The 10679-nt window shown below is 40.1% G+C and overlaps 1 protein-coding gene across 1 annotated transcript; it reads right to left on the bottom strand.

The window, feature by feature from the left end:
• Nucleotides 1-427: 427 nt before the first annotated feature.
• LOC127933996 (uncharacterized) lies at nucleotides 428-6657 on the bottom strand. Its single transcript, XM_052531145.1, has one exon. The coding sequence runs from the start codon at nucleotides 6641-6643 to the stop codon at nucleotides 1154-1156; it is 5490 nt and encodes a 1829-aa protein (XP_052387105.1). The 5' UTR covers nucleotides 6644-6657; the 3' UTR covers nucleotides 428-1153.
• Nucleotides 6658-10679: the final 4022 nt, after the last annotated feature.

The following is a 10679-nucleotide window of genomic DNA, read 5'->3' as shown; positions in this document are numbered from 1 at the left end:
GAGTGTTACCTATCAGATAGGTCCTTCAAAATATCTTGGAAAGGTCAGGGGTCCAAGTCACAACATCTAACTACTGGGGTGCCTCAGGGCTCAATTCTTGGACCACTTCTCTTCTCTGTCAACATGGGATCATTAGGTTCTGTAATTTCTTCACACAATCTTTTTTTTATTCTATTTTCTTTTCATTTATTATACAATTATATAAAAAAGAACTCTAACACTAGCTTGCTCTATTCTTTTTATATTCTATCTGTTTTCTATTTATTTATTATATTATTTAAAAGCCCTTGCTATGTGTACTGTGTTTAAGCTAACTGAGACTTGTTTTAGCACTTATATATCATTGCTCTTTTGATGTTTTTGATTGCTTCCATTGTCTACATTTGTAAGTCGCTTTGGATAAAAGCATCTGCTAAATGACTGTTACCCGTGAAATGATAACATTAACTTGGAACTTGATTTTGTTATTTATTCCACTAGTGCAGAACTCACACCGTACACATTTGTTGATTGGTTGTTGTTGTTTACTTGTAGTTTAGAAATTTCTCATGTTTGTACATGCATACAAGTGCGGTCAAACTGTAAACACAAAACAGTTCACAATTACTATTTAGCAATGTTCCACATATCACATTAAATTAAACATTATCACATGTGATGCAATATGAATTTCTGGAACAATCTCTCGTGTCACAGACTTGCATTCAACTTTGTTTACAAACTAAATGCAACATATTGCATGAATATTTCAACAAATAACATGATAAACAACATATGTCTACATAAACAGCAAACAGTATATGATATTAACCCTTTAGGCGCTATGGCGCTAATCGCAAATATCGATCTACATAGAGATAACTCTAGAAACCTCAGATTACTTAAACAGCACAAGAATTACTCACCACGCTGGGAATATACAGTTCAAATTATAGTTTAAATCTGCAATCATTATAGAAGTTCAACAAGCTTCAACATGAGAACAACATGCTTTTCTGTCTGTCTCTTTTTCAACTGCCTCTGCCCTTTCCGGCAGCTATCACATGAGCCACTGAAACAACGTTCTTAAAGGGGCAGCACCTAACATCCCGGCCCCCAATGACCCAAACAGGTCATTCAAAGAAAGTAAAGGTGATGCCTCAACTAAACTAGTTCAACTGATAAAACTGGCTTCTAGGAGGCAGATTTTATCCACAGGACGGCTGAAGACTCCTGCCTGTGTTTTCACTTCCACAGTACGCACAAGTCCATCTGTACCAGGGTAAACTTGAGTAATCAGACCTAGTGGCCAGTGATTGCGTGGTGTATTTTCATGCAGAATGATCACAAGATCTCCTACTTGAAGATTACGCTTTGGTTGTAGCCATTTTTGGCGCTGCTGCAGTGCAGGCAAATATTCTTTAATCCATCTCGACCAGAATATATCTGCCAGATACTGGACCTGGCGCCATCTGCGTCGGTAAACATCTTGTTTTACGAAAGCTCCTGGAGGTAGAGTTGGACCCGAACGGAGTAACAACAGATGATTTGGGGTTAGTGGTAGAGGATCTGATGGGTCATCTGAGAGTTTAGTGATTGGTCTACCATTGACAATAGCCTCAACGCAACAAAACAGTGTTGTCAGACCCTCGTCATCTGGTGCCTGCTGCAATAGGACAGTGTTTAGAATGGAACGAACAGTGCGAATTTGTCGCTCCCAAACACCACCCATGTGGGAGGCAGCAGGTGGATTGAAGATCCATTTTACATTGTTCTGCAGCAGGTAATCAGAAATCTTTTGTTGATTCCATTCACTGATGGCTTTCCGTAACTCTCTTAATCCACCAACGAAATTAGTCCCGTTATCTGACCGTATTTCAGAAGGGGAACCTCTCCTGGCAATGAATCGCTGTAGTGCGTTGATAAAGGAATCAGTATCTAGGGTGTGAGCGACTTCGAGATGAATAGCTCTCGTAGTGAGACATGTAAACAAACATCCATACCTCTTTTGTTCACTGCGTGCCTTCTTAATCAAGAATGGCCCGAAGTAGTCTATGCCCACTCGAGTGAATGGAGGCTCACACGGTGTCACTCTAGAGTCAGGTAAGTTTGCCATTTGCTGGGCTTGTGGCTTAGCTCTTAACTTGCGACACTGTAGGCATGACTTCAGAGTTTGTGTAATGACAGCACGTCCCTTTAGAATCCAGAAACGTTGACGAATTTCTGTAAGAACTCGTTCTGGCCCTGCATGACCCAAGCGAAGATGATAGTGACGAATAATTAGCTGGGTGACGTGATGATTGTTAGGTAGGATCACTGGATGTTTAGCCTCGTAAGGAATTGGGGCATTCATTAGTCTGCCTCCGACACGAAGGAGTTGATCAGTTTCATCTTTAAAGGGTTTAAGTTTGAGAAGAGAACTAGGCTTGGCTTCAGTAGATCTGAAAGTTGCAGCTTGTACGTAATTGAGAATGGCTAACTCTGCTTGCTGGAGCTCACCAACAGTGATGGGGTCAGAAAGATGAACACTTAGTTTCTTGCGTAACAAAGCCTTGAGACGCAACAAGATAGCAGTAGCTCTTTTCAAACGATGCCAACTGGAGTATCGTTCCAGTAGTCTGTCTACTGCATTTTTCATTGCTTGGTTTGGTGTTATGCTAGCTGCATAGACTTCTTTGCCTCGTTTGATCTCTGCTTCATCCGGCAAGTCATTTATAATAGGTTGAGCAGGCCAATGTTCCTCATCGTATCTAAGAAAGTGTGGACCAGATTTCCATCGTTCACTTGCCAAAATCTCTCTCATAGTCATTCCTCTAGAGACGTCATCCGCAGGGTTAGAGGCAGAATCAATATGTCTCCACTGGCATGATTCTGAGCGTTCATGTATTTTTGATATACGGTTGGCGACAAATGTCTGGAAACGACAATGCTTGTTTTTGATGTACTGAAGTACAATAGTACTGTCCGTCCAAAAGAAAGTCCTTTCAATTGGGATCTCTAAGTGTTGCTTGATATGCTGATCCAGCTCCGTAGCAACAACGGCTGCTAGTAGCTCCAGTCGTGGTATGCTTACTGGCTTGATTGGAGCAAGTCTGGCCTTTGACATCACCAGCCTGCAGGTGTCACCAATCCTGATGTATGAAACAGCACCGTAAGCCAGTTCTGAAGCATCAGAAAAGTGATGGAGCTGGGCTGATAACAAACAACTTGTAGATGTCGGTCTAAGGCATCTTGGAATTGTCAGTGCTGACAACAGAGGCAAGTCGTTCAACCATCTGTGCCATTGTGCTGCTATGTTCACTGGTAACTCCTCATCCCACTCAACTTTCATACGGCACAACTCTTGAAAGATTGCTTTAGCTTTAAGCACGAAAGGGCTTGCGAATCCTAAAGGATCATAGATGGAACTGGTAGTGCTCAATACTCCTCTCTTTGTTAGAGGCTTGTCCACTGACTTGACATCGAATGTGAAGCAATCTCGTTCTACATCCCAAAGGACGCCCAGTGTTCGTTCAAATGGCAAATCCTCTTGGTCAAGGTTTACCTCATGTAATGATTTTGCCCAGTCATCAGCTGGTATTGACTTCATCACTTCCTTAGAATTGCTTAACCACTTGGTTAACCTAAAGCCTCCGCAGGTGAGCAGTTCCCGGAGTTCGGAAGCGAGTTTAATGGCAGCCTCCTCTGTTGGTACTGACTTAAGGCAATCGTCAACATAGAAATTTCGCTTAACCGTTTCCACTGTGTCATCAGAGAAGTTTCCATGATTGTCCTCCGCCACTCGTTGCAAGGCATAATTGGCAGCACTAGGACTCCAGACACCTCCAAACAGATGAGCTGTCATACGATAATGCTTAGGTGGTTTGTTCGGGTCGTTATCTTCCCACCACAGGAAGCGAAGCACATCTCTTTCCTCAGATGGCACCCGAACCTGATAGAACATGCTTTCAATGTCCGCATTCAAGGCAATGGGTTCTTGTCTGAACTTGAGAAGGACTCCTAGCAGCTTATTGGTAAAGTCTGGGCCTTGATGAATATGGTCATTTAATGAAGTACCCTGGTAACGTGCTGCACAATCAAAGACAATACGAACTTTCTCTGGCTTATGTGGATGTAGCACTGGATGATGTGGCAGGTACCACACGCAGCCATCTTTTCTGTTAATATCGACGACTTCTTCTGCATATTTTTTGCGCAAAGAGTCTCCAATACCCTCTTTATACTTCTGAAGCAAAGTTGGGTCCTTTTTTAGCCTCTTTCCTAGAAGGTCTAATCGATGCTTGGCCATCGTGTAGTTATTGGGCAGTTGTGGTGGATGTTCTTTGAACGGGATAGGAAGTGTGTAATGACCTTCCTCTTTGACTGCTTGTTTGTTCCATAGGGCCACAACCTGCTCATCAACTACTGACTGCGAATCATGGTTCACATGGACTGGATCATCCAATTTCCAAAATCTTTCAACTGCTTGTTGTAGAGAATGGTCAGTTCGAATAAAATTGGCAGAAACAGATGTAGAGCCATCAGCTACTGGTCCATGGAGTGTCCATCCCAAGCCAGTAAGAATTGCATATGGTTCGCCAGACTCACCACAGCATGTGTCACGAGGAGCAAGTATGTCTGGTTGATCTAGACCTATTAGCAGGTGAACCTCATCAGCTAAATCAGCATCAGGTAGACTGATTTCATCCGCAATTTCCCGCAGATGCGGCCACTTAAACAGCTCCTGCTGTGTGACTGGGCTGTCGAGACTTATGTTCAAGTGATCTCGACAGAGCACTCCTTTCATCAGGAAAGAGTTCCTTTGTTGAGCATCTTCAACTCGTAGATCCACTGCTAAGGTGACTACATTGAGGTTTTTGGTCTCCATAGTGTTCAGCTTTATGTTCATTTTGCGTGATTCCAGTTTAAGAGCATTAACTAGCTTCTTAGACACGAAGGTCCCATTTGAGCCACTATCAAGCAAAGCAAAGACATTCATAGAGAATCGTTTATGTCTGTCTGAAACTACTACAGGCAAAATGGGAAGAGCAATCTTCTTTTGACTGACTTCACTGCATTTTCTGGTAGCATGTGCTTGAATGGCTTGTGGCGGGTCAACAGCTGGTTCATCTTCCGTAGCTTGATTAGTAGATTGGCTTTTGTCGTTGTCAGAAGCTACGATGGCAGAGTGTAGCCAACTGTTGTGTTTTTTCCCACATCCAGGCACTTTGCATACCCAGCTGCGAGAACAGATTGTGCTCCGATGACCCTTCATAAAGCAGTTCAGGCAGAGTTGCTTTCGCTGAACAAAGGCCAAACGTTCTTGAACAGACAAAGCTCTGAAAGCTTGACACTGGTTCAGGAAATGTCCGTCAGCGCACTTTGGACATTTAAATCTTGAAGTTATCTTTGGTGTAGATGATATGGTGGATTCATTAGTAACTGACACGGTTGCAAATGTCTGCCTTTTCTTATTGAAGCTTGACTTAGCATTTGATTTGTAACTCGTGGGAGAATTTCGACTGGCAGGTGTAAGAAGATTCCCAAAGATAGGATCAGCTCTCTTAGTGGCTTCAGATTCAACAAGACTGACTACATCGTCCAACTTTGGTAAACGTCCAGATTTGATTATCTCATAATTTATTGTGAGCCATCTTTTTTTTATGTCTTCAGGCAGCTTTTCTACAATCTGTAGCAAAGTGCGTCCACCATTGAGCTCATCCTCACACTTCATTGCTTTTAGAGTATCTCGGCAGCTACGCAAAATGTCTGCAAAGCTTTGCAACTGCTTGTTGTCTTTAACCTCTTTGTGATTGAGCACCTTGTCGACCCATGCTTGTGATATTGCATATGGATTGCCAAAACGTCTTTTCAGAATAGTCATGGCTTCTGCATAGCCCAGGCTAGAATCAGGATTGTACAAACAGTGCGAGATAGCATCTCTAGCTTGACCGACAGTGTACTGATGCAGACGAGTGAGTTTTTCTTGATCTGGCACTGTCTCTTTGTCAATCACTGAGGAAAACAATCTGATGAACTGCCAGTACTTTAAGGGTTCACCATCGAATTTGATTATGTCAACAGGTGGTAAGTGCATGGAATCAATGTGTGACTGATACTGTTGCCTTGACAGCTCCAGTAGTTGACATAAAGAATTATCGTTTACTGCTGAGAATGATGGATGAAAGTTAAAGGATGGGTTACCTGAGACAGGAGTTGAGAAATCTTTGTTTATTGTCGTTAACTCAGCCTTTCGTCTATTTTCTTCCATCTCAGCATCTTTGAGTTTCAGTAAGCCTTTTAGTCCATCCATTTCAAGTTCAGCTTGCTGAAGTTGTAGTTTAAACTGTGCACGCAGACGTTCTTCTTGTTGAGCTAAAAGCACAGAGAACTCTTCATTTTCTTTCTGTCTTAGATTCTGTAGCTCTTGAAACTGGGTAGATAGTTGGTCTACAGGAGACATTTGCGGTTTAACAGCATCATCAAGCATTTGCTGTTCCTCTTGGAAGTTTGATGCATCATGAGATTCCATTGATTGCTTAAAGTCTTCAAACCAGCTTACCACTGTGTGCTGTAAGTCTTGCACATCCCGCAGGACTGATGTTAAATAGCCTTTAGAAGCATCTAGGTCATCATCATCTTCGAATGTTTTATGATACATGTCATGGACCTCATGAAACCGCATAACAGCCTGATCCAAAGCAGCAAGTTTCATTTCTACCTCTTTAGGCTGATTACAATTCATAGCGCTTGTAATCTGTGTCATCAAGCGTGTCACAGCAGCCTTTGCACCTCCACGTTGACGCTTGAAACCCTTTTGTTGTTGATCTGGGGTAGAACTTTCTTCTGTTTCTTGGTCCATGTTGTTATTAATTTTCTTTCTTCCTCGTGTTTGACTTTAATGTTACCCATGAAATGATAACATTAACTTGGAACTTGATTTTGTTATTTATTCCACTAGTGCAGAACTCACACCGTACACATTTGTTGATTGGTTGTTGTTGTTTACTTGTAGTTTAGAAATTTCTCATGTTTGTACATGCATACAAGTGCGGTCAAACTGTAAACACAAAACAGTTCACAATTACTATTTAGCAATGTTCCACATATCACATTAAATTAAACATTATCACATGTGATGCAATATGAATTTCTGGAACAATCTCTCGTGTCACAGACTTGCATTCAACTTTGTTTACAAACTAAATGCAACATATTGCATGAATATTTCAACAAATAACATGATAAACAACATATGTCTACATAAACAGCAAACAGTATATGATATTAACCCTTTAGGCGCTATGGCGCTAATCGCAAATATCGATCTACATAGAGATAACTCTAGAAACCTCAGATTACTTAAACAGCACAAGAATTACTCACCACGCTGGGAATATACAGTTCAAATTATAGTTTAAATCTGCAATCATTATAGAAGTTCAACAAGCTTCAACATGAGAACAACATGCTTTTCTGTCTGTCTCTTTTTCAACTGCCTCTGCCCTTTCCGGCAGCTATCACATGAGCCACTGAAACAACGTTCTTAAAGGGGCAGCACCTAACAATGACTAAATGTAAATGTAAATGTAAATGTAAATGAATAACTATATGGAGTGTAATTCCTTTAAATATAAATATTAAAATAATAATTAAATATAATTAAAATGGAAAATAAGAGAAAAAGTAAAATAGCTGAAATATAAATATGATTAAAAATAAATATTAACAAAGTATATTAATATATCCATATACTGAATAAGACCAACAATAAGCAACATGAATGAATGTGCTATTATAAATGCATACATTTTGCGAATGGTTTCAATAATTCAGTTATAACAATAATATCGCTTGAGGCATTTAACTTGTCTTTTTCTTCTTTCTGTAAACTTGTCAGTGTTTACCCACCAGTTGAGGTCCACTGATGTAGAAAAATTGGTCCTACTCAGTTGTTTAGAATTTCATGTAAAAATTGTGTTTACAATACTCATTTGTTGTTATGAAGGCAATAAAAGATCTTTCTAATCAAAACAACATCCTTTTCATCATAGTATACTTGTTTATTTTATGATCATGCATCAACACATGAAGCATGAATGATGCTGGAAAGGATCTTTCATTGTCATGGAAAATTCTTGACATGATCTTACTGGATGAACTGCCAGAGCATTTGTCATTCAGCAAGCTAAATTAGCCTTGAAATATTCCAGCACAAATGAAGCCGATCATCTACGACTTTGACATGTCCACAAAAATAAATATGGAAAGAAATCAGCACTATTCAAGTTTTGTTTAAAAGCATTACAAATCACACAAAAGGGAAAAGTAAAATATGGCTGAATCTACGATCCAGTGGGTTTTCAAACAGAGATAGAGACTCCAAATTTACTATGGTTAATAATGAGACTGTGCTCTATCGCAAGCAGTATAGGCTGCCATATACGTTGAGAACAGAAGAAGAAGAAAAAGTGGAATATAAATAATAAAAAAAAAGAAAAAAAAAAAAGAAAAACAGATACAATAGGGGCCAAAGCACCTTTGATGATTGGCCTCTAAAAATATATGAACCAATAAAAAGATATCAACCAATCACATGGCAGTTGCTTCAATGCATTTAGGAGTGTGTTCCTGGTCAAGACAATCTCCTGAACTCCAAACTGAATGTCAGAATGGTAAAGAAAGGTATTCTAAGCAATTTTGAGCGTGACATGGTTGTTGGTGCCAGACAGGCCGGTCTGAGTATTTCACAATCTGCTCAGTTATTGGGATTTTCAAGCACAACCATTTCTAGGGTTTACAAAGAATGGTGTGTAAAGGGAAAAACATCCAGTATGCGGCAGTCCTGTGGGTGAAAATGCCTTGTTGATGCTAGAGGTCATATGAGAAAGGGTCGACTGATTCAAGCTGATAGAAGATATGCAGCAAAGCATTTGTGAAGCCACAACATGCACAACCCGGATGGGCTACAACAGCAGAAGACCCCACCGGGTACCACTCATCTCCACTACAAATTGGAAAAGGAGGCTACAATTTGCACAAGCTCACCAAAATTGGACAGTTGAAGACTGGAAAAATGTTGCCTGGTCTGATGAGTCTCGATTTCTGTTGAGACCTTTAGTTGGTAGAGTCAGAGTTTGGCGTAAACATAATGAGAACATGGATCCATCATGCCTTGTTACCACTGTGCAGGCTGGTAGTGGTGGTGTTATGGTGTGGGGGATGTTTTCTTGGCAAACTTTAGGCCCCTTAGTGCCAATTGGGCATTGTTTAAATGCCATGGCCAACCTGAGCATTGTTTCTGACCATGTCCATCACTTTATGCTTTATGACCACCATGTACCCATCCTCTGATGGATACTTCCAGCAGGATAATGCACCATGTCACAAAGCTCGAATCATTTCAAATTGGTTTCTTGAACATGACAATGAGTTTACTGTACCAAAATGGCCCCCAAAGTCACCAGATCTCAACCCTTTTTTGGAATGTGGTGGAACGGGAGCTTTGTGCCCTGGATGTGCATCCCACAAATCTCCATCAACTACAAGATGCAGTCTATTTTCAGCTCCGGGTTTATTATAGGGCCCATAATCTTGGCCCTGCAACTAATTGCCATTAGTTTAAGTTTTTTTTCGTAATTTTAAAATGTAATTTTTTCTAACATCCCATGCAATATCTCAATTAATATCTTCACACATATTAATTATAACATAATCTGAAAATGATGTTTAAAATTAAACAGTTTTAGTTTGAGTAGAGTCAACTTCCCCAAAAGTGTTTTGATTTACTGTAATATCTTTCATTTTTCCACTTACCTCATATTTCAGGAGATATATTATTTAAACAATGGGGTAAAATGCAGTCTAGTAAGCATATATAATGTAACACACTAAATAATTAAATATGACACATTTATAGCCATAGAGGAGGTAAACAGAGAGTAAGTCAGAGGAAGTCGTGAGCTGAAGGCCCATACACAAGGATACAATCAGTTAGCTATCCGCACTCCGGAACACACATTGTATGCACTTCACACTCACTGTGTTTACACTGGTTGGTCAATAATGAATGAAAAATAGCAAAGCTTTCCCCTTCATTTGATAATGCAAATAAATACTGTTTGTCAGAGAAATTCCAGTTCCATATGAAACTACACGCATGTATTCACATGCCATGGCCACACAAACATTTATACTGTGTGCATATAATGCACACATGCAAACTACAATGATCAATAACAAACATGGACTTGCATAAATAAAACATACAATTTATTTGTATTTCAACCACATTTAATATTTAGATATTCACTTCCTGTGTATGGAGTTCGCAGTGACAACAGAACAGTGGACTTTAAGTTTTTCAACCCTGTAGAGGTTAATCCACTGACTGAAAAGAATCACTTACCACTCTGCCTGCTTCCTTCCTCTGCCTTTTAGGATGCCCCTTGGTAATCTCATAATACCATGCCTTTCATCATGAGTCCTGTACTGTGTGCTATCTCAAAGAAAGGGATGAGGGAGGGGAAGAGAAAGCAAAACATATCTTGAAGAGGTAGTGTGTTGGGCAATTTGAAATGCATACCCCCACTATATTTGCTCATTCCACAAGACTGGAGCAATTTCCCTTCCAGGCAACTGTAGAGTGGATTTCTCAACCACATATTGTTTCTTTACACACTGAGTTGGACTCTATGTATACAGAAAAAGAATGGCAAATT

Source organism: Carassius gibelio, chromosome A18 (assembly GCF_023724105.1).
Source record: "Carassius gibelio isolate Cgi1373 ecotype wild population from Czech Republic chromosome A18, carGib1.2-hapl.c, whole genome shotgun sequence".
Taxonomy (NCBI): Eukaryota; Metazoa; Chordata; class Actinopteri; order Cypriniformes; family Cyprinidae; genus Carassius; species Carassius gibelio.
Note: the sequence above shows the minus strand (reverse complement) of the source record. Positions and strands in the feature narration are given on the sequence as shown.